Source organism: Cyprinodon variegatus, unplaced genomic scaffold (assembly GCF_000732505.1).
Source record: "Cyprinodon variegatus isolate N-32 unplaced genomic scaffold, C_variegatus-1.0 Scaffold330, whole genome shotgun sequence".
NCBI classification, from domain to species: domain Eukaryota; kingdom Metazoa; phylum Chordata; class Actinopteri; order Cyprinodontiformes; family Cyprinodontidae; genus Cyprinodon; species Cyprinodon variegatus.
In genome coordinates, this window is record NW_015150783.1 from 387570 (window position 1) to 412883 (window position 25314).

General features: G+C 38.3%; 1 protein-coding gene across 3 annotated transcripts; it reads right to left on the minus strand.

Annotated features, from left to right (window-relative positions):
• Positions 1 to 743: 743 nt before the first annotated feature.
• Positions 744 to 25014, minus strand: ssh1 (slingshot protein phosphatase 1). Of its 3 annotated transcripts, XM_015385057.1 has the most exons (15): positions 24509 to 25014; positions 21811 to 21848; positions 13142 to 13242; positions 11567 to 11631; positions 11078 to 11199; positions 10249 to 10317; positions 9986 to 10051; positions 9529 to 9723; positions 9303 to 9396; positions 7556 to 7684; positions 7317 to 7363; positions 7056 to 7202; positions 4761 to 4961; positions 3968 to 4655; positions 744 to 2343 (listed from the first exon to the last, which is right to left on the minus strand). In XM_015385057.1, exons 1-15 carry the CDS (start codon positions 24587 to 24589, stop codon positions 1288 to 1290), a joined length of 3099 nt encoding a protein of 1032 aa, XP_015240543.1. In that variant the 5' UTR covers positions 24590 to 25014; the 3' UTR covers positions 744 to 1287. The 3 variants fall into 3 exon arrangements, with proteins under 3 accessions (XP_015240543.1, XP_015240545.1, XP_015240544.1); XM_015385059.1 differs by lacking the exon at positions 13142 to 13242 and having other exon boundaries at positions 24509 to 24543; XM_015385058.1 differs by lacking the exons at positions 21811 to 21848; positions 24509 to 25014 and adding an exon at positions 15359 to 15591.
• Positions 25015 to 25314: the final 300 nt, after the last annotated feature.

The following is a 25314-nucleotide window of genomic DNA, read 5'->3' on the forward strand; positions in this document are numbered from 1 at the left end:
ATATATATATATATATATACGACAGCAGTTAATCTTTCCTACTCTATATGTTTGTAGTAGTTCTTTATTATGTATGTCGCATTAATTCAATTGTTCTCTTACTACTTATTGATGTTCATTAAACAATAAGTGTTAGTGATGTTTATATATGCAGAATGATGTGCAGAACAATTTTTTCATTGCTATGGTTGTAACAGTAACCCTAAAGTCTATAAACGAGGGTCCACAAGAGGGAAGCTGGGACGTATTTTCCCCGGAAGGAATATGTCACATTGACTCCCAATTTCCTGTTCAGAGATTAATGAAACAAACCATGAATGGTACTTCTAAAAAGGTAAAAAGCTTCAAACGTCCATTAGCTTAGAACTTGGAAAGCTCAGAGAAAACAAAATGTCTTTATAAATAACTGAAGTCCTTTTGTTTTTTAACCTTTTTTTTTTACCTGTGAAGGGAGCAAAATCATTAGGCTTATGGTAGAGAGGCTTTCCTTTAAATAACTCCAATGTCAATACCAAATTTCAAATACCTCTGCAGGTATTATGAAAACATGCTAAAAGCTACTATTTCAGGGATTTGTTTGCTGTAAAGCCACATTTGGTTCTTAGCTCTTCCCTCTTTCATTTACTATCAGAAACAAACTTTCCAGTAGAGAGAAAGGAAAATGGCTGTAACTGTGCTAAATCAAGACTCCAAGAGCTTCATCGTACCTATTAGGAGTAAAACATTAACTGTTTATAACCCTATTTCAGAATGAATGCTTACTGAAAGCAAAATGAGGTAATTCATAAAAAAAAATCTTGGATAAACAACTTTGCTTTCACCTAACCAAACCCTACGTTTCTGTGAAGCTCTTTGATAAATTCAAGTTCTTCGATGAGGATGCAGGCTACAACTTCGTAGCTGCCAGGTAAAGGTAAAGTATGAGCCGCTGGAAACCAGGTTAAAGGTTACAGAGCTCTGTACCGCCCCAGCATGCAGTATGTCTCACAGATCTGAGCCTCAGGTCTTTTGGCTAAGGCACTTATTTGTCTGTGTTTCAGAGTTAGAGGTGATCTGATGGCTTAACAGGTTTGTCAGATACAGCAGTATGAGTTTGATCACCGGGAAAAGCAGAGGAAGAAACATTGTGGCCTCCTTGTGTAAGAGTTGGCATTGTTTTCTTGTGTTTTCATTTGCTCAGTTTCGACTTGTCTCCAGAATGGGTGCAACCCTCTCCAGCCCCACAGTGTGACAGAAGGGAAGGTGAGTTGATCATACATGTACAGTATGTGAGTTCATCGTGATTTGTCAGCTCTTAGGCTCGTCTGGGAGTGCTTTCCCAGGAGTATGCAGGTCCTTGCAGGGTCTGGACAATGATGAGGTGGTCGGGGAGTCCCACTCCAGGCCTTGGTCCGGCTCAGGGGACAGAGAGAAGAGCAGCAGTGTCCCTGCATCTGAAGAACAAGTGGAACAAAGGTCATCGCAGGAGAGATTGAGGCTGCCCAACTTGGCTAGCGAGTTGGACCGCTTCAGCCTCGAGGGCACGGTTAGACCCGCCAGCCGCATTCGGGTTTCAATCTCCTGTGCCCTTTGACGCACCAGGCCAGGTTTTCCACGGACGCTGCGCAGACTGTCACTACTGGAGCTACGTGTCAGAGTGGAGCCATGTGGTGAGGAGGTGGGCGTGAGCATCCCTGAGCCCACTACCCCCAACAAGGCTTCATTGGTCAGTGGCACTACCAGTGGCTCTAACCGCACTTGGCATGGGGTTGAAGTTTTAGCAAAATCCCCTCTAAAGCTGGAGAAATCCTCCCTTTCCTGACTTTGAGAGGAGCAACTCTTAGACTTCTGGCATTCCTGGAAGGACATCCCTGTAAGTCTCTCAAGCCTCTCCGCTCGGCGCCGGACCAGCCCCGAACGATGCAGCTGCATAAGGCTCTCCTGCTGTTGGCCAAGATGACAAGCCACTGCAGGTGTCTCATCCTCAAAATCTGCTTTCATCAACTCGGGGAGAACATCTGAGGCAGACTGGATGTCTGGAAGCTTGGTCTTTATATGGATCCTATCCTCAGTCTCCTCTTTCTGCAGTGAGCTGATGCATGGCTGTTCATCTATGGAGAGCAGAACCTTGGCAGAGGCTGCACAGTTGGCACAGTCACATGTGGGAACACAGGGGCTAAGCAGTCCTGGTGAGGATGAGAGGCCTTCACAGGATGTTTGAGAACGAAGCAATGAAGCACTTTGGACTTCGGACGGAGGGCTGGGATTAAGGCAAAGCTCAGATGAAGAAAAGGAATGCTCTTTCTTGTAAGACTCAGACAGTACTGAAGCATCTCTGTGAAGAAGGAAGGAGGAAGCTTCGTCCTACATAAAGACACATTAAAAAATGTTAGATAACTCGTCACATAAAGGAATCCTCTTAATGAATTATAAAATCACCCTAAGTTTAATATATTACAGATCTATTACATATAAAGTGATATATTTCAAATGTTTATTTTTGGCAGTAGTGATGTTTACAGCCTCTGAAACCAAAGGTTACATTTCTTATGAAATTAGAGCAACACTGTCAAAGAATTTCTATAAAATCCTTAATTTTAATTTTAAGATGAAATTATTTTTTCCAAACTCAAGCCTAGCAAGCTTTTTGAGATCTTGCCTCATTTTTAACAGTTCGAGAGCAAAAAATAGATTTTCCAAATTAAGAATTGTGAAAAACATTGAGTATCCCCTAAAAAGTTTCTAATTGACAAACTTTTATACCATTATATAGTTTGAAGAAATTCCTCCTTTCCCAATAATGACGGATTATTGCATCATAGTTATTAAGATAATCTAAGGTAGGGGTGTCAAACTAATTTTCACGTTGGGTCACTTTATAATTTTTAAGCATTTTTAAAGGGCTGATGGCATCTGTTGAAAATGAAACCTTTAATCTAGGGAAGCATGACATACTGGCATTAACGGTATCTGTGGAGGTTTTTTAATTTTTTACTATTTTGATATTGTTCTGTTGCCCATTTCTGTTACAGCGTCCAAAGGTTAGGAAACTATATAATGCAACATTAATATCAGATATAGTTAAGGACCCAGATTTACATATTCCTACTTTAATTTAATCATTTTATTTTGAAAAACAACACACTTCTCTAGTTTTACTTCATTTATTTAGCAGTTGTAGCCACTTTGTGCTTTTTAAAATATATGCCTCTATTTAATGACAGACATGCCTTTTTTGGCTCTAGAGGGCCAAATAAATGGCCCTGGTGGTCCAGATTCAGCCCGCGGGTCTTAAGTTTTACACGTTTTAAGATGAGAAAAAAAAATCTGTGAAATCAAAGTTATTATTTATCTATAGTTTATTTTATGTAGCCTAAAAAGTAGTTTTCCAGACTCCTGAAAACGGTGTAGGAAACCATGATGTCACGATGTGTTCAATACTTTAGTTTTGGGTTTGATTCTTTGTAGCCTAGCTCCCCCCAAACTTCAAAATGTGCTTCGCATGAAGATCCTTTTGAGGATGAAATGATCCCATGTCACCTTCTTACCTTTTTCTACCACAGTTTTTTCTTCCACTCAACTTCCTGTTAATATGTTTGAATGTCACACTCTAACCTTTTGTATATATATATATCTTTTGTGAATTATTGACTCTGTTAAGGACATCTGTCAATTCAGCAATCTTTCTCACGAATATAAAAAAACATAAAATGATGTTATTGTTTGATAAAACATTCTAATTCTTATTTTCAGACAAAGATAATTTTTGTTTTTTATAAACTGTAAGAAATAGTCATCAAAATGAATGGAAACAAATGGCTGAAAAAGGCCTTCTGTGCAATACGGAAGGGAATATGGAATATGTCTTTATGTTTAAATGTAATTAATGGAACTAGAACCTTTTTTAATAAAATATATTAATATTGTAATTCACAGAGACAGACCTGAACAATAGCTGACATTTATATGTTTTCACAATGTGACTTACGTTGTCGTTTTGTCGAAAGCTGAAATGGTTGTTGTTGTTTGAATTTTCATTGAGCGAGGCCAGATCCATCCCAATCCCTTCTGCATCCCCCTCAACCTCTTCATCATGTGTCTCAGCGCCGCCTCCTTTGTCATCCGGCTGCATTAACACCTCCATCTCTGCCTCCTCCTTTTGCACATCCTCCTCATCCTCCTCCTTCACAGTGTTGAACTCCAACCTAAGCCGCAGCTCCTCCAGGGGTTCGGGCCCCCGGCTGCAGGTCTGTGCGGAGGTGCCCTCAGCCACGGGTCCAAAGTGAGCGAGCGGGAGGCCATCCCGTCCATTGAAAGCCTCGTCGTCCAGTAAAGCATCTCTTTCTACGTCTTCTATCTCTATGAAGACTTTTTCCATACCGAGAAGAGGAGGCCCGCGCACAGGAGTTGATGGTTCGCTGTCCAGAGCTGAGTCCGAGAGCCGGCGGAAGTAGTAGTTGTTGTAGGCAGGGTCGATGTCCAGGGCAACTGTCCTGCATGGAGAGTGTCCCACTGCGCCTTTATCAGATGACACCTCCTCAGAGCAAGGAGACATCCCTGGTTCTGCAGTAGGATCCCCTCCATCCTCCCCTCCACAGCACTGCGCCATTCCCTGCTGACCTTCTGCCATCTCACAGTCTGCATCCGGGTGCCACAGTTTGTTGTGCCGCTGTTTGCTGGAAGCAGAGAAGAACATTAGGAACACAAAGAGGACAAGTTAAAAAAAGTCTATAAGTATTGAATGGTGACAATTCTTCACAGACAGGGGAAAATAAAAGTACCTGGCGTCTAAAATACCCTCATACTCTGCCAACTGCCTCATGAAACCAGCATTAGGTCGTGTGATGTTCCTCTTCTGCTTCACAAAGTCATACGCCCTCTCCAGAGACCAGCCGTATTCCTTCATGGCATAAGCAATGACGGTGGAGGCAGAGCGACTGACCCCCATCTTGCAGTGGACGAGACACTTTGAGTCGTTCTTTCTATTGGGTAAAAATGACACATGTATCTGTGTGATAAAACTAGCCTTTTCACTTAAACATACAAATGGAGGATTTTCACAAATTTCTGAAAAGACCCGCCCTCTCCACGCGTTTAATAGGAACGCCTATTAAACGTGTGTGAGAGCATGCAGAAGCCCATTACTCCTCATGCACACTCTGTTTAAAAGTATACATACAAGCTTAGTTTAAAAAAGAAGATTAGCAATTTTTCCACCATGTTAGACTCATCAACAGTAAGTGAAAATGGGGATGAGCATGTAGGATGGCTTTACTTTAACATATCACCAGAATGAATAACAATTAGGAGGATCACTTATTTTGATGATCCACCCGGAAAAAGAACATCCTCCACTATACCTTTAATTGTTCAAAATTACTGTATAAAAATTAGGAAGAAACGAAAAGAGTGGATAAAATAAAACACAAGACTCAGAGCTACTAACAAAAAAGAAAAACAACTACTGCACTGCTTTTTATTTTCTGAGTTTTTAAAACTTAAATATTAAGTAGTACACACTTTTTTCAAACATGAAGAAAAAACATTAGGCAAAACATCTTCATGTAGATACGTAGACCTGTATGCAACAAAATGTGACACATGGAGTATTCTGACAATCAACAGGAATCAAACCTATTTTCTAGGTAGCAGAGCTTGTTCACTGAATAGACAGCATGGGTTTAGCCTTTGGTCTAGAACAGAGGCAGGTCCTCCAGTGTCACGGTCCTGCAGTTTTTGCATGCATCCTTTCTTCAACACACCTCAAGCAAATAAATGGTAATGGCCAGGCCTCTGCTAAACTTACCAACATGCCAAGGAGGTAATTTGGCCTTTTTTTCTGGTGTGTTGGAGCAGGGGTGAATGCAAAAGCTGCAGGACTGTGGCACACAAAGACCGACATTGCGTACCCCTGATATATTCAGTTCTGTTTATCTATAAAGGGCCAATTCACATCATGTCATCTCAAGGCACTCTAAAGAGACAATGCTGTGAAATTGAGTAAGAAAACCAGTTGATAGCATCTAATCACTGGCGTGCAGCAACAACCTCTGCCTGAATTTGTCGTTGACTATTCAGTAATCCCTCACACCATGCAAGCACGTAATGACAGTAGAGAGGAAAACTCCCTTTTAACGGGAAGAAACCTCCAGAAGAACCAGGCTGAGTGTGAGCGGCCATCTGCCGAGGCAGACTGGCCTCTACAAAAACCTTTGCACAAATCAACATCAGGGCTGGGTATTTTAGCCAAAGTCCTGAATCAGTTAATTAATTAATTTCGATTCGATCTGTTTTTACAATAATGAAAGTGGTTCAGTTGTGTTTAAATAAGATACTCATGTATTTAATTTTTTTCCTGTCACGTTAAACACAAAGTGCAAACTTGTAAATCAGACAGTTGGAACTAGAGATGTAAACAAAACTGTCTCAACAGTGCAAACTTGTTTGTGAAAAGTGAGAAAGTGAAGCCTGACTCGAGCGAGCAGACGTGACACAGCGGGGACACAGCAGACATGCATGAGCTGCATTATCTTCACTGCAAAAACCATATGTGCAGCGTTGTCGGTAACAACTACAGGGTGTTTGCTGGTCAGCCCCCATTTGTTATTGTCTTAAGTCAAACTATTAGCTAAATTTGCAGCTGTCTGGCTTGAAGTAATCTTGAGTGCATCTTTCCTGCTCATTTGAATGTGAACGTTACACGCGTCACTATAAAACTAATCGATCTCATTCCCTAGACATCGATTTTAAAAAACTGCAAAGGAATCGATTCAAAATCGATTGAATCGATTTTTTACCCAGCCCTGATCAACATTTGGAAGAACATGGCGACAGATCTAAAGAGTGTCTGGTAAAAGAATTGACTGGGTATTTTGTTTGATATTTATCAGGTATAGCCAGTGTCTGGAAAAAATACACAAAACTGAAATGAAAACACAAATATACATTTTAAAACATAAATGTACATTTTCATCATTGAATTCGGACATCCGCAAACATAGGAAGTGGATCATTTAAGAAACAATAGAAAAGTTCTACTAAAACAAACAAAATGCTGTGAACCATAGAGAACTCACTTTGCTTTCATGATGAAGTTATACGTGTCGTTCCAGTGAGCCAGTAGATCCGTGGCCTCTTCATCGTAGACCCGGATATTGTGATAACAGAAAGTCCCTGGGAAGAAGTTGTCTATCTCCCTGGTAACGTTAAGAATATAGCCCACCCTGGAGAGAAACACAACGGGAACTTATCGCCAACATTCTTTCTCCCTCAAATCATAATGAAAATATGTGTTGTGTGAGGTTATCTTAGTTCTACTAGAATCTTAAATAAATCACCCTGTCTCCTGCAGCTCCTCCAAATTAGACGCATTCCATTCAGATCCCTAAAAGCAAATGAGAGAAAGCACTGTTTAGTCTCACTGTGTTTAGCTTGGTTTAGGGATGTTCTGATCTTCAAAATCATTATTTCATTAAGAACATAAATTAAGTAGAAAAATGTCTTAGGAATGTTAAGGAAAATGATCAAGGCTGGCTGACATTTTTGTACGACTGTAGAAGAGTTTAAAGCTTCCCACCAGGTAGACATGGTCAAAAATGAGAGTGGCTTTGTCCATCTGGCCGAGGATCAGCAGCATCTCATTGTCAATGAACTCCTTGTACTCTTTTAAGTTGCAGTTCATGTGCTGCTCCAACTCTGTTCGGATCTGAATGTAAAAAGAAAAAAAATTATGCCTTTATTACTGTACCAATGGTTTTGTAATATATATTCCTATTCAGCCTAGGGTGCAGAAAAGGGCTCTGACACCATTTCAAAATTTAATTTCAACTGTAGAAAGATGTGGATGTGTCTCAGAGAACAAGACTTTCACATGAATCTGCTTTCAAACAAAACAGGCAGAAAAAATTTCATTAGGCAGAAGATTTATCCATTGCTTTAATATCATCCCTGAATTACAATATGGAAGGGAGACTTAAACTGAGCAGCATAAAACAACATTTTAAAAGCCACAACTGTAACATGGAAAAATCCTATCACTTATTCCCAGAATCACAGAATATTTTTGCTTAGATTTTTGTTTTTTATCTGTTGAGTTGAAAATATATGGCTGTAGCATGTTTAGTCACCTGTAATCAAAAAAACAAAACTCTGCAAAAACAACAAAGATACCACAGCTAAGTCAGTTAACAAAAAACTAAAATAATGTGCCCTTTTTTGTACAAAATTAAAATAAAATTATACTGGAATGTCATTTGTGACACATTTCAAACTGTTTAGATAGAAGCTTTGAAAGAAAGATGAAACAAAAAAAAAAACAAGTTTACAAGGCTAAAATGCCTAAAATGTCTGGCAGTGAAAGAGGAACAGAGAAATACACCATCTTTTTAATAGCCTATTAAAAAGTCAGAATGATGTTGCTTTTGCTCCTTAAGACCGAGAATGGTCAGATTTAAGAAATGGAGTTAAAAACATCTTCTGGGTGCCAGCCGCTGAACCCACCTAGAGGCAACTGACTCTTGACCTCAGTATTTTTTGAGTGCTGCGTACGTCCCTGGTTATGTGTCTCAGATCTCGACATGCTGCTGTTTCAAAATTGACTTAAGTCTTACCCAAAAGTAATAGCAAAAGTTCCTGTTTTTAATTTACAGAAATGGAGTTATACTCCTAAAGAGAATATAGGTGGATCTTAATCAATCAATTTTAGTAGCGTAGCCGGGTGTAGCAGAAAAAAATCAGTTGTTGTGGAGAATTGTGTAGGTATGGCGAGTGGGAAAGAACAGGAGTTGGAAGACGCGCCAGCAGCACTTTATAGGTCTACTGTATGGGACCGCTTTGCATTTAGAGTGACCTACGATGACGGCGGAAAGAAAGTTGTGGATAAAAGTGCAACAGTGTGCAAGCATTGTGCAACACGTTTGGTTTATGCTTACAGCAACATGACCAACATGTCAGGCTAACAATCAACATATTCCGAACCGAACCGAAAACCGTGACCACGAAACCGTGAACCGAACCGAGGATTAAAAGTGCGCATAACTCGTTTTTTTATTTCTAAAAGAGCTATTGTAGACTTTAGATAGAGACGATCTCCTTTAGCTGTCTGTAACCTCCTAAATATGAACATTTAAGGTCACAGATTCACAAACTGTGTTTTTGAGAATCTGTAAATAGTTTAAAAGAAACAGTTTGACCCATTTTATCAGTACTTTGAGCCACAAAGGGAAACATTCAGTAGAACAGTATTTTCTTCCAGTGCTCAAAAAATTATATCAGGAGCCTCTTGGAGTGCGATCTCATTGCACTCCCATGATTTATGTTTTTACCTGTTTGCAGGTGACGTTCTCTAGGTCCTGGGATGTCATTATGCTTCTAAGTTTGGATTTGATAAGGCACTCTGTCCTTTCCCTCTCCGAAGGTCTAGAAATAACACAGCATCATAAAAACCTTAACCAATACACAAAGAAATTAAGTTGTTTAAATTAGACTATTTTGTCATGATTTTGTCCTAATAATAATTGTTTCACTAAGAGGTGAAAAGATTTAACTTACTTGTCAACAAACATGATGGGTGAGTCTGGGCGCGTGGTTTCTAAGTCCTTCATGGCGTTCCACTCATTGATGCAGCTCTGCTCGGAAGCAATGCAGCTCTCATAGTATCCCATCCAGGTGAGGGCCATGCACCCAGGGAAGTAGTTAAACCTTCGTGATACCTCACACGCTTTGTGCAGCACCTGCAATGCTGACCTACATTTTTTTTGATCCCACAATTAAAGATAGGTAAAATAGAGACATTTTAAGATATTTGTGACAAACATTTAAATAATCTGGGTTCTCAAATCTGCTTTGTAACAAACTGATGCAGATACGTTTCCCTGCCAGCAGATGGCCCAGTCATTAACTATTCATCACGACAGTGACTGGTAGTCAGGGGAATTGCTGTGCTATTCCATCACAAGTTAACAGCAGTAGAGAGCCACAGTGACTCAACAAGTTTATTAGTACTCACCACATAGCCTGCACTGACACGGGCTTGAAGACATGAGTCCGACCTGCTGTGTTTACAGTGAAGCCCCTGAGGAGCAGACAAAACAGATGGGGAACCGAATGAGTGGGGGGAAAAGATGCTGTTTCGGTGTGAATCAAACTCGTCTGAAGTGTCAGGGAATGGATGCGGGGATTGTCAAAGAGCTGAAAAAAAATAAACAGTGCTACAGCTTTGCTCCCTGCACTTTCTGACAGACTGGGGGACTGAGGGCTGAAATAGCTCACCCATCTCCATCCAGATGGATCTTGGTATCGCTCCAAAGAGGTAGCACCATGCCGATTGAACAGCTTTTACTGGCACAGAAAAAAGTGAAAGGATTTTAGGAACATAGACAAAGGAGTCTAAGAATTAAACAAATTATTTCTGTGAAGGAAAAAAAAAATTCTACAATCAAATTCTTCTTCCTGTGATTGTTGAAAATACACTTAAATTGGCCTTTTCCATGCAGTTCAGTATGTATTACGGTAGTTACTACAAACTTTCCATTAAACATAGTTATTTTGTTTGTTCTTTTTAGGTGAAATAAAAAAATGCCTTTTGTGACTAAAACTTGTATTTTTTTGGATACTTGATTGTGAAAAAAAAACCGTGCATTTCTTTATCTCAATGTTTCACAATAAAAACAATCCCATGTTGCTAACATGATCACATAATCCTATAAGAACACTAAAAGTTTTCAAATGTATTTAGTCTGGATAACTTCACATTATTGAGAAGTCTCAAAGAATTATAATGGATTTAATTATCATAAGTGGGTAAGTCAAATTTAAAACAAAATAAAACATGCAATTTGTTGGAAGAATAACCCGCCCAGAACAGAAATTAAGCCCAAATTTTGATTCTTTAAGATGAAAAACTTTCTTTGTCTCTAAACACCCTCTATCTATAACCTGTTTTAGTGCTATAGTTTTAGCTTCACCATTTATGTAAAATGTCTCCATAAAGCATGCTTTGCTGTCCAAATATTAAATTTTGTTTATCAAAACAGTATTCAAGGTAATTAGTTATCAAAATTATACACATATAATTTTATGATCATATCTATCATAGTACCAGTCTTTGTTGTTGAAGTCGAATCCCAAAAGAATGTTCTCTTCTGTGTCCTGCCGGCCGCTAGTATACACCACCACCATGTACCGAACACGATCTGACCACGCACTCTCCAGACGCACTGCCTGCAAAGGGAACAACCAGGTTACATTAAAATGCTTCAAGTTTTATAGAAAAGTTATATACGTATATTTTAATGTCTGTTATGTGAAAAGAGATAGAAGATTGAAAACGACAATTTTGACCAACTATTGTGATAAAGGGTAGAAAAAAGTGGAACTTTAAATTGCAGTATGTTTGAAAAAGCATTGCTGATGGATATATAAATATAGAATAAATTCTATCAATAATATTAGAATTAAGTGGACACATCTTGCAAGGCATCAAACAGGAATTACTATGAGCAATAAAGCCTCCAAGTGCACTTTGATTAGCTGTAGTCACCAGCTTCATTTAGCAGGGATTTGGATTTATGCTTCTGATGTCTCTTACCAGTTTGATTCTGTCCTCTGAGCGGAGAAGGTTTATCATCACCTGCAGGTGTTGCGGTAGGTCACCTGTTTAAGAAGGGAGAGGGTTGTTGGAGTCAATCATCATAAATCAGCATCATCCAAGTGTTCATCTCCTGCCTCATTAAGTATCAACTGAAAGTGACAGCTGTTCAAAAACAGTTCAGTCAATTTCATCACACCATTTCAAATGGGACAATATTTAGCAAACAATGGTGCCACGTCTTTGAAGAACCATTCTTCCTTTATTTTTCATTTATTCCTCCTCCCTTGGCAGCTGGATAACAAAATAGGAGGAATCTACAGCAACAAAAGTAGCGGATGGCTGTGATCCAAAAAAGATAAACTTATTTCCCAGCAGGTAAAAAGGTCTTGTGATTCTCTAGACGCACAACAATTATATATATATTTTTATTTTAACTTAAGGACTGAATTCAAACAGCCTGATGCAGTCAGCTCACCAGGAGACCTTTCTATTATCTTACTGCAGACTGTACAACTAAGACCAAAACAAATAACAACAAAAACAAAAAACAAGGATATGCATTGAATATTTTTATTAATGGAATCTGTAGTTTTGGCAATCTAAGCCTGATTATAAACAAGCAATATCTGGCGATTCAATTATTGACCTTTTTTTAAATGATGGGAGCTCTATTCAGTTTAAGTTTTCCTATTGATGCTAAAGTGGAAACGTTTGGCAAAGATAGGAATAACTTCCACATACTTTGTTTACCAGATATGATAAATACAACCCAAGAAACGACAGTGGTATTGTTGCACTATTTTAGAACAGGAAAATCTATAGGTAAACCTATAGTTCTACCTAAATACAACAACACCTGAGAACTGACACAGCTATTTCCCATGGCCAAAGTCCCACAGTAGGTCTGACAGATATGTGAGCTAGTTTACAAAGTAAAGACAGATAAAGCTGCCAGGCTCAGCCACAGGTTGCCAAATGACTTGGCAGCAGATGTGTTGTTGGCTCATGGTGAATTCCCACCATGTTTGTGTGCTGGCAGGCCCACTTTGTACTTTTAAAGGAGCGGCCGTGGCTGCACAAAGAAAACTTTAACGATACCGGACAATCAATCTGACTTCAGTTAACACAATAAAAAAGCATACATGTCACTTCACATAAGGTTTATAACCTTAAAAAGGTTTCCTACCTCTGCAAAGTTAAAGGAAAACTAAAACCCTTGCTTTACACTTTGTGTGAATTGTTTGGTATATCTATTAAACATGGTAACAGTTGTGTACCCAGTGGAGTCTGTATGAACAGAAAAGCACACGTGAGTTTCCACAAATGGTCAGGCCCTCCTTAAATCGTCCACAGAGGTTCTGCTAACAGGGCTACCATACGCTGGATTTAAGCTCTAATCTGCCTAAGCTATGGGTCTGGAACACGCTTATCAACGACGCACCCTGCAACCTTCTCGCCCCAGCTCTGAACATCTGCTGCAGCGTTGGGGAATGCAGCAGCTGAACCTCTTCTACACCCAGACTACAGAGCATAAAGATGAATGATCAACCTAGAACCGTGTTTAACTCTCACCTGCATGTTTGTGAGGAGGATGTGCTTTCTGGCTCTGCTGACTGCTTCCTTGCTGCAAGAAGAGAGCGGCGCCCTTCACCATGAAGAAGCTCTCACTCAGACTGCAAAAAAACAGGAGGGAGGAATCTTATAACCATCATTTTGAATCAGGTTGCATGCTTACACTGTAAATCTAATGTGTACAATGAGCACGTAAATGAAATAATGAGGACAGTACAGATCAAAAGTAAAACTCTTAGTTTTAACAGGATTGTTTTGTTCAGTTCGATGGAGCCAAAGAGACAATCGTAAATCACGGCTGTCTGCTCCTTGCCAATTCACTCAACAGCTCAGAGGAGTAGCCAAGCTGCCACGTTACAGAGGCAGACCTCAGGATTGACGCTTTGAACTGAGAGCTTATCTATCTTCTGGTGGCTACATGGGCTTTACACAATTCCCCTATTCAACTTGTTGGTCTTTTTTTGGCTGAGGCTAATGCTAAGATCTAAATATCGACCTCAAGTACAGTTCTTTCAAAATAAACAAAAACAAGTTTTATAACTTAAAAAAAATAATTAAAAAAACTCTCCCAAATAAAAAAAAAAAAAAAAAAAAGAAAGCATCCAATTCATTAAAGAAGCTCCAATAAAATGATGAGATGTTTCCTTCAGGCTGAGTTCAATCGTTCCAATTAAGCGAAACAGGATCAGTAAATCTACCTGACAGTGGGGTGGAACACATGCACCATGTATTCAACGTGTGCCAGGACATCATTAGAAGAGTACAGAACTGATGATAGACAAAATCAAAACAGATCCTTACATGTGCTAAAGACAAGCCTGTCTGTAAATACTACTGCCATGACATCACTGTTTTCAGATTGAGGAAACGGACAGTTAAAAATCTGCCACAACCCAAAGATGAACACTGTGAAAGTCTATTTATTTCGTTGACTGAATTAAATTAATTCCACGTTGAATTTATTGTATATATATTGAAGGTAAACTTAAGAATCTCAATATTACAAATGATACTGGAATGACAATTCCCACTGGTTTCCTTAGCTCTTCTTTCTTTTCCATCATCATGATGTCTCCAGCACTCTCCATGCATTTTAACATCTACAGATGTTAAAACAGAGTTATGGTAAAGCACTTGAAACATAAGACCAAATATTTTTTTTTTTACAAATTTGACAGTGGATGAATGAGTAATTAGAGATTTGTTTTATTGAGGTTCATAATAATAATCTCTATTTATAGAGCACCAATTCACAACAAATATTAATAAAAGCCACTTCATAAAACAAAATGGGAATCCAATTCTGAGGGTAGCCAAACACTATTTGTTTTATCTGAATTGGTCTTTTAGATAAAATTATATTTATGTTATCTAAAAGACCAATTCAGAACAGTTCATCCCAACTCAGTTTAAGTACAGAGATCAAGTAATCCAACTTTGTAGAAAGTTTTTTTTTTCTTCTTTAAATTGAGCAAACCCAGCAGATTGCATCAAGATTGAATGGGACTCTGCAGCAATCTCTCACCCTGAAAATATTATGATGACTTACTGAAAACGTCTGAAAGAAAAATCTGACTAAACTTCCTGTCTTTTTGGTCAGACAATCACACCCCACATGCAGCTAAAATGCCTGAACCAAACAGAATATTATGTGGGAACAATGGCTTTCATTATGTGACCCTCACAGTAAATTCTGACCACCTCCAGTGCTGCAGAAAATAAAACGACTGTGCACGGGGGTGGACAATTTTCAACAAGAGCTTTTGTGTCATTTTTAGAACATTTATGGTCTTACTTTGGTCTGCGTTTAAGATTTATAATAGAAGGGCTAATTAAAAAAGCGGAACAAAACTGGAGTAGCTGCCTTGTCAAGAACAGAGATCTAATAGAAATTAATGATGACAGATATTTATATTTTTAAGAGTGCAAAATTGTAAAACCTGTTTTTTTGTTATAAAAATAGAGCTGTCTAACTACAGATATCAAAACTAAACAGCGTAGTTCCTCTTGTTCCCTTCGACATCCTGCTATCAGCTTCTTCTAAAATGCTAGGGCTAAAAACTATCATCCAAATTCGGCAAAACTCTAACAGCTATAAAAAAAATATTCAAGCCACAATAATCAAACTGTGCCCCTGCAACAGTTCAAGTTCGGTTTGTTAAGGTGAGGTCCACAAGGAGACCTGCATTTAAATAAACAACATTTTTCAACACTCACATGCGGTTTATCTCATTTTGGGTCAACACGGCATTCTCCACAAAATAAGGTAGCATCTTCATCACAGCCTCCTGAAAGGGCTCTACGACCAGATGCATCCTGTCCACTGAAGTATCACCACGATCTGCCTGGTACCAAGCTAACTCCTCTTCATCCGCATCCAGAAACAGTTGGAGGAAAGAAAGGGGTGATTAAAGCTTCGGGTCGGTCCCAGTGGTTTTGAGTGACAGACTGACAGACAGTCTGAACTCATTTGGGCTGCTCAGTGGAGCAGTGCCGTCTGTTTAGAGGCCCCTCCCTCTGATTGCCTCTTCCTCCTCCCCTCATCTCAGCGTCTCCGTTTGTGAGTCAGGCTCCTTGCCTGTAGGGACACACTGCAGCCTCCACCCGCTGCCTCAGGCACACATGGCCCGTCTCCTTAGGTCCCTCAGTGAGCCTTGTCTCTGTCACTATCTTTTTGTAGTGTAAAGAAGTCTGTAATCAAGAATCTAGAAGTAAAGCATAACTCAGAGGGTGGGTCTCTCTTTTCATTAGTGTAATCTTAACTCTGTTCTTTCCTTAAACTTCAGGTCAGCCTTTTTAAGGTAAAGAAAAGTTTCCTGTTCAGGAAGTGCAAAAATATCAAATTTTCCAGAAAAAAAAAGCAGAACTTCCTATTTATGCCTTACGTTACAGTGCATAAAAAGAAAAATCTATTGGTTTTTCCAGAAAACATCCAATAAATCAGATGTCTGATAATTGATCATGAAAGCCAGGGCAGCGCTTGAGCAAAAGTCAAGCAAAAAGTGGAACAACAGCTGAGAAGAGCTGGAATTCTCCCAAAAGCCCTAAATCTCATTATGGACGAGCTTATATAGAGAAGGATTATCTCTTTTCTTTAAGTGGCTGGTGCTAGCTGTCACTCACTCACATGTACTGCCGTCAAACACGCTATCTGAGATTATTAGAGATTATGGCAGGTTAAGGGTCCTATGTCCTATACATCACCTAGATGTAAGAGAGATCTCCTAAAGGTGAAAAGGATTTAAAAACTAGATTTATTTGTGTAAATAGAGGACTGGATATCACAAGATAAAGCTTCAACAAACACTTAGATAGTATAAACAGTCAGTTTAGTCTATTTGAGGCATCCTAAAGTTTTATGCATCTTGTCAATGTGCATGGAGAAAACTTCCCCTTAAACTAATCTCCAGTTTCAGAAGAATACAGTATGGATGACAAATAATTTCTGTAATATCATAAGGACTGCTGCTCTGTAGGCATCCAGATGGTTCTAGATAAGGAAAAAAAAAACAGGACCAGATATCCTCTAAGCCACTACCTTGAGTTGCTGGGTGAACATGTGAGACAGCTGCTCTGAATTACTCTTTAAAGCAGCCATTCAGAAGCTGTTTTCAGGCTGGTTTGGTCATGTTTCACAGAGCAGCAACACAAGGAGGGAGGAAAAAAAAAACTCTCTGGAGGCTCTCCATTGCATAACCCTAGCATTTTTTCACCAACACTTTTCTCAGAAAACAAAAGGAGAGGTGCAAGGGAGAAAAACTGTGTCAGGTTTCGATGGGCCTGAGCAAGAAACAAATGACTTCATGATTTTACCGGGGGAAATACAAGACAAAAAAAAAAAAGACAAATACGTGATCCCTCTGCAGCAGTTTGTTAACCTGTCTTTAACCTGTGCTGGTTCACTGAACCATAAATCTAGGAAGGAGAATGGATGATATTAGAAGTACAGCCACCAGGTTTTACAGTCAATACCTAATTCTGGTTTTATCAAGTTAGGTTATAACCTGTCGAATCAAATATTGTTCCATTCTGTTACCTTAATACACTGACCAGAGGTTGGACCTAGCTCACATATTGGATGAGTTTGAAATCAACTAGATGAAATCATAAAAACACTTTGGACTTAATTCAGACTTAATCGTTATGATATGAAAACACTTGCCATTTTGCCAGAAACAACAACTCTGATTTATTTCTTAAATAAATACCTAGAATGACTCATTTTCTGACAGTTTAAAAGACAATAAAAGTTTCAAATTAATTCGATACCCTTAACATCTATGGAAATTGTAAAAAGGTAGCAGAAGAAAAAACATTGAGCAGTGTTGGGCTAAATACCTGTAATTGTTTGACTTGTTTACATAACTTTACAGGCAGGAGAAAAGGAAAAATAAGTATCAATCAGCCAATTCACTAAAAAAGGTCTCACAGTATAAATATAAAAAACAACTGCTAATGTTGATGTTAACAAAGGAATTGTAGAATAATTGTCTTTGGAAAGATCGGTTCAAAAGTGAGTTATGTGAAAATAAGAACAGAGGCTATGTTTTCAATCAAATAGAGCAAAGACCCTCGTGCCCACATAGCATTGAGATGGAAGCATAAAGGTGGAGTTTTACCATGCACCTGAGGGTACTTGAGGAAAATATTAGACAACCTTGTAAAAGACTTAAAGCTGAAGAAGAAACAGCTGCAACGTGATGAGATTATAATTAACCAAGGATAGTAACTAATGCTTAGGTAACATCTGTTAATCAGCTAATGATTAACCAATGATACTGCCACCTGTAGCTCTGCTCGTTCTCGTAGGTCATGCTCGTACTTAAAGGTTTAAGGGAGGATTTTTGCAAATTTTTGAAAAGACCCTTCCTCTCCCCTTTAAAAAAAATGGGAAATGCAAAACCCTGTGCCTCATCTCGAGAGGGAATGCCTATTAAACGTGAGAGCCAATTTCTCGTGCACGCTCTATTTAAAAGTTTATTTGTCTGTTTGCATCGCTCATGCAAGCCTACTTTCCAAAAGAGGATTTGCAATTTTTTCCACTATGTCAGACTCACCACCGGTGTTATGCCGAGAAATACCTGCCTGCAGAGAATTACCTCCCCTCTTACACACTGATGAGGAAACGGATCGAAATACTAACGAAAAGGGAACTTTCAAACATATTCTTTATGTTTTCATATATAATTATGCATGGATGTCCTAAAATTGGGAGTTTTGGTGGACAGATAAATGCCAAGAAACTCCTGCCTGCCAAGAATTTCCTCCCCTGTCATGGTAGCGTGCATAGCCCTAAACTGTCGCACATTGATGAGAAAACAGATTGAAATATGAACAAAAAGGTAACTTTTAAACATATTCTTAATATTTTGTCAGAAATTATACAAAATTGTGTTGATAGCAAAAGCGGAAAATGCCATCCATTGAGCAGAGAATATATTCATTGGACACTGACTGTAGCACACTGATTAAAACGCGCCTCCATACATACAATGCATAAGAAATAGGAAAACATAACGAATATGTTAAAAAGTTCCCTTATCATTTATATTGCAATCCGTTTTCTATTCGGTGTGCGAGAGGAGAGGTATTTCTCGGCATAACACCTGTAAATGAAAATAGGGATGAGCATGTAGGACGGCCTTACATAAACATATCACAAGAATGATTGACTATTAGGAGGACCACTTATTTTGATGATCCACCTGGAACAAAAACATCCTCCACTGTACCTTTTGTGCTTTTTTTTCACCTTACCTGGAGTTGCCATTGGTTTTTGAGTTGAGCTGGATGCCAGTCCCTTTTGAGTATCCACAAAATCCATCTTGAATATAATGCTTCAATTGTTTGCTAGGTCGAACCAATTTAACCAGTGTATTCTCATTATGAGTTCATATGAAATCGTACGAAAAGTTATGCACCGTAATTTCGTACGTTTTGGACGTTTTATTCGTCGTATGCGCATGCGCATCTTACACACCATTCACTAATATAGAATATAAATTACAATTAGCCCTAACCCTGACCCTAACCCTAAGATATAAAACAGCAAGCAACGTAGTTAGAGACATAAATAAGTAATGATTGCACTGTTTTTCCCAGTTTTACGACCGTCCGCGGATCTGCTTTTTTTTTTCTGTCTGCCAGCACATGCGCACTGATGTGGTTTTTTGAGGAAAAACATCCAAAACGTACGAAATAGTGTGCATAACTTTGCGTTCGATTTCATACGAACTGATAATGAGAATATGTTGATTTAACATGGGCATGCATGAAGTCACATCCGCCGAACTTCCAACCCAAGGCAAATTCAGGAAAATAAGCTACAGACTTATAGATGCATCGGTGCTTAACTACTGAGGAGTCACTCTGCTCATCAAATTATATTTTAGTCATAAATGATCAAATAAAAATACTATTTCAGAGATATTTTTCAGTTAAAACCTACATAATTTTTCCTTACTTTTACTTTTTTTTGTTTTTAAACAACAAAACAAAAAACATAAAATAAAAAAATGAAATGGAATGAAAAGCCCTATTTAAATATGACCAAAAGATTTTTCTTTCTCTGTTTTTAGTAAAAACATCTCTTAGGATAACTAGGTTAAACGAGCTACGTAAGGTAGAGGAAAAAGGATTTAAACTCAAATAGTTTTTACTGTATTGTACTGTAATTTAGCTTGAAATATAAGCTCGCTTAAAATGTAACATTTATGCACTGGGTCTCAAGACTTGTAGGTTTAGACTTGGTTGAAAGACTTTGTTATGACATATAAAAATAAAGACTTGGTCCCATCACCACTAAAGACAATAACACACAAAATCATACTGGTCTATTACTTAATTAATAAGCAAATCATTTCACTTAAGTTTATTGGCCTGAAAATCATCAATCAGAACTGATAAACTTAACCTGGATAATTTTTCTGCCTTATATATGAATCTTTGGTAAAGTAACTCAATGTTAAAAGTAAGATGCTGCCCTTACACTGAAACTAAAGTACCACCACAATTTCTTCAGTTTACAAGCCAGTTAAATGAAATCATTGTTTGGTTCCTTTCCAAAGACACCTGCATGATGTTTATGTTGGCTCCCATCACCTTTCTTGGCTCTTCATCATCATTAAGTTCAGCCAGCAAGCACAAACATTCCCAATTGGCAGAACTTCAGCTGTCCGTCAACAGATGCTACCTCTCAACGTGTACATCAGATAAGCACACCCTGATAAATGTGTCTATAAAGTTAACAACAACTCCATACTTCTATGCTATAACCATGCATTTAGTAGGTTTATTACTCAATGTGGTTTACTAAGCCCTCAAAAAATGGAAGAAATCTAGAGGCAGGCCAGGACTCGCATTATGTATAGATCATGCATTACCAGAGGACATTCCATGGGCTGTTGCATAACCAAAAACAAACAGAGCAGCTTGTATGATGTAGCCTCCCTCAGTTCACAATTCTTCTGAGGTAAAGTTGGCAGGATTAAAAGTGTGTAGAAATGTAGTGCTCACAAAAGGACAACCCATGTTCACAAGAGGAAAAAGGAAAATGAGTGACATTTAAACTCCCACCTAGTTATCTTCTTGTCAAGTAGGATTTTGGGCTGACGTGTGGTGTTAAATAAGCTTTTGTTCTGATTAGATCTGAACTGAAATTAAATCCCAGTGTTTGCTCCATAGAAGTTGTGTTACAGCGCTGTCCAATGAAGCTTGACGGAACTTGCTTTGCATATTTGTATCAAGTATTTACAACATAATAAGCTGATTATTTTGTTTTGAAGCCTATATCTGTTAGGACTTCTCCATGTTGGAAAATATAAGAATCAGAATTTATTGTAGTTTACAAACATATTAAAACCTTCTGCTTTATATTTTACCCCCAAACTGAGTTAATGGGATTAAGACTAGCTGGGTAGTTTTATCAAAAGATTGAATCAAAATAGTATATCTGTTTGCTGAGTTTGAGAAAAGAAAATAACTTTACTACCAGATCACAGATAAATAACAATATTACAATAGGTGGGCTGTGTTAATGACCACTTACTAAAATATGAGCTTGGTCTTTTTAAATAATACTAGCCTTTTGCAATTTTCTGTCTAAGACTTCTATGGGATGTGTCTATCAGGTCTTCTATTATGTAAACAAACTATTGTTTGAATGCTGTTAGAATTTTATACTTTGCTTTATTTCTCATCAAATGTAAAAACTAAGTTTTTAAAACTAAATGTAAAAACTAAGTTTTTACATTTGCAGCAAAATCCAACTCAGTCGTTGACTGAAAAAGTAACAAATTATAAGCTTTTTCTCTCATCTCAGCCAACAATAGATAACACACGTGGTCTAATCAAAGAAGAAAAAAGAAAATTTGAACAAAGGCAAACAAACAGACACATCAGTTAATATATTCCTTCAGGTTAGGTAACGTGAACGTTATAGCTGGCTATTAAAAAGGAAACTTCTTTGCCAACCAGACAGACAAACAGGTGTTGTAACCCATTTGCTCTAATTTTCTCGATGCCAGCGAGTCTGCCGCCACTCAAGATTTTATGGCATGAGTCAAATACAGATGCAGATAGTCTGTAAATAACACCTGCCTTATACATTTGAGAGGCTTTGTTTGGCAACATGCAGCAGAGGGTATAGCTGCAGTTTAAAGTCAACTTACCTCTGATTCACTCGCCGCTCATCTTCACTCCCAAAGTCCTGCAGATAAGAGAAGAAGAAAGTATATTTCAATGGAAATACTTAGATCACAAAACACGCACTAAACATTTGGAGGACCTGTTTTTCTCCTGTTTTATGTTCTGGCTTTTTGAACACACCAGAGTAAAGGGCCACCAGCAAGCACCAGTGGATTTTTCCCACTGGCTGAAAAAAACAGTTTAAACCCGGGAACAATCGGCTCAAACGCCTCGTCAAGCAACCCACGTTAAAATCGCCTCGGCTCTGATCAGCATGCTGTGGGAACACCAGAGTCGGGTTGACCCGCTAAATTACACCATTGAACACAACGAACGGGCGCCAACACACCGCGCCAGTCGCTTCTGCTCTAACAAACCAAAACAACTCTTAACATTTGTTAAACATGGTGCAGCACTGGATTCGTAAAGCTAATAGAGTGAAACAATAACACACACTTACTAATCCTTGGCTTACTTACATGTTGCTCTCCATTGTCTACTTTAGTGATTTATGTCGCACTGGTAACATTACCAATGCTAACCCAGCATGATGGTGCAGGCATATGGACCCATGTTTGAAAAAACATGTGTAAACCCGCCATTTTCAGTGGGAAAGAGGCTGAGAAGAGAAAAAAATCCCTTTCAAAGTTCCTTCACATTCTACATTTAAAAGCTCGAGACTTTGCAAGACCCAGATTACTTAAAATAATTTTCATTGTATTTTTTTCATTTGAATTCTGAAAACATTTATGTTAAACAAAAGTTGCACTTTTGACTCAATCTTCGTCTTAACTTAATTCTTCTACCCTTGGCTAATCTGTTAAGACCAGTGGCAATATTGAAGCAATCTTATTATATGATTTCACAATTGCGAACTTATAAGGATGTTTGCTTTTACAAGTGGTAACAGTAAAATTTGTCCTATTTGAACATATTTAATGACAATGTTCTTAGTTTCTTTCATCATACTAGAATGGGAAGAACAATTGCATCAGGAGAAATGCAGTTTTATGAACAAGGATGAACTTGAGTTATGTCCTGACTGCTTTTAAACATGAACCTGCAGGCGAATTCCAGTGCAGACAGGCAAAAAGCACTGTTTTTTTTCTTAACTTTAGCACCGATAACTAAAAGACTTTCTGACTTTTATTGAAACCTATTCTATATTACTAAAGGGTTTTTCATATAAAAAAATTAAGATTATTTGAAGAAAACAATTACATTCTTCTTATTTATAAGAAGCACATAACATTTAGTTAAAACAAATCCAGCAAATCATACAAAAATACAGTAAAATGTTTTATTCGGGTTCATATGTGATATGGTAAAACTGCCTCTACTTCCATCCTCACCCCATCATGCAAGCATCCACTAGGTGCTTGTTTACACAAGCGATTTTTCCTTTCACTCCAGCACAGCCCTGCTCCTCCAAACCCCCCCACCCCCCAACAGATGACATCATGGCTGCGGCAGATTTCACTCAGCATTTTTTGTCAGATCTGAGCAGAAAATTTAAAGCAGTAACAAGGTGCACAGAAAATACAAAACTAATCCAATGCAGCAATGCGTCTATTGTTAAAAAGCAATTAAGATGACACAGGTGAGTGCTGCGAAAGCTTGATTATGCATCAGGAATCTCCTAAATGTTTGATTTTTGGGGGGCAAGACCATAATTTCGCATCAAAATAAAAGAACAAATGCAAAAATGTGGTCATAATTAAAGCTTAAAAAATGCAGAATGATGCCTTACCTTGAATGTGTTAAATGTAAAACAAGGTGAGCTCATATGTTTACAAATAGTAAGCAGCGCCCCCACCTGGCTATTATCATCTGTACTGGGACATAGTAAAGGAACAATATTGGGATAAATAACTGTTTGGAATAAACTTTAACTTTTCCCCAATTATCAGTGACCATAACAACAAACTCAAAAAAAAAAAAATAAAAATAAAAAAAATACAGATATTTCTGTAGCGTTATGTAGATGACTAAAAAATATTTTTATTCTTGAAAGAATGTGTGTGGATCACATGTTTCTCTTATTTTAAATGACCAATAGGTCATCAAGCTATCAACAGACACATTTCCAGGGCATTCATGTTTGTTTATTTGAAATTAATATATATATATATATATATATGTGAAAATTTAACGTCAAAACATAATTTAAAAGTTTGATTTGGGATATTTTTGACAGTTTTGTCTTAAAAAAAAGATCATAAAGCAAATACTTAAAACAAAAAACAAAAAATGGCCTGTTATTTTATTAGAAAAATATACAACCTATAAGAAAAAACAGATTAAATGACTCAACATGTCATAAACAGCTAACATTGAGGTTAGCTACATCTTCATTCATATCGTATTATAGTACAATTAAGCATATTTTAAATCGCAGCTGCATTTCAATACTTGAATTAATATTTACCAGTCAGCCTATTGACATTGAGATATTTTACATGTTATTGTTATTTTTATAATAGAAGCAGGGAGTTCATACCATCGCTAACATCCTAGCATAACGTGATGGAGCCTAGCATAACACGATAACCAACGGTGCTAATTTAGCTTCAATCAGCGGCCCTTCCTCTGTCAACATCCCCCTCATCCTCACTGTTTCCCAGCTTAACTATCACACCGGCGCATCGCTTTGGTTGCCCCCCTCCGAGGGCCGAGACTGACCTCCCCTGCGGTCGTCGTTGCTGTGCTTGCGGTGGACGCGGCGCTCGGGGTCGGAGACCGCTGCAGTGTTACCAACGCCATGGCTGGAGACCGTGGATGCTGCGCTTCATATGCTGCACCGACACCGGGGGGCGGCCGCTGTGGCCTGCAGAGCTGCAGCTAGCTGCCGGGGCTAACGGTGAGTGGAGCCGGGAGGGAGACAGAGGGATCCTGCAGGATGGGGCTCAATGGTGTGTGCGTGTGCGCGTGCGTGTGTGTGTGGGTGGGTGTTACAGAGCAGGAAGAGAATTTTACTGAAGCAAAAAGTTCTATATCACACATTTAGTCCAACATACCCAAATTACAGAGTAAAAGATACATTCTGTATATTTTTACAGAAGGTACAATTACAATGAACTGTATCCTTTGACTAAAGGCATTTTTATCTTTCCTGCTGCTGTAACAACTGCATTTACATACTTCATACTTTTTATTGCATTTTTATGGTAACATTCACGATATGAAAAATAAATGCAATTTAGTTTTCCTTTTAACTGTCATTGTGTTTTCTCCCACATCACTGAAAGCAATATAATAATTCAACTTTTACTGTCAAGGTCTTGGTTCTGTTATGTTTTCTTTTGAGTTTTCATATTGCTTTGCTCCATGTTTTCTAGTTGTATTGGTTTAATTCCTATTTTGTTGTTTTTTCTGGATATATTTGAGTTCTTAGGTTTTTATTTGTTACCTTCCGTTACCGTCTTGTGTTGGTCACCTTTTCCCTAGCTCCTTTCTAGACTCCTCTCCTCACACCTGCTCCCAATCAA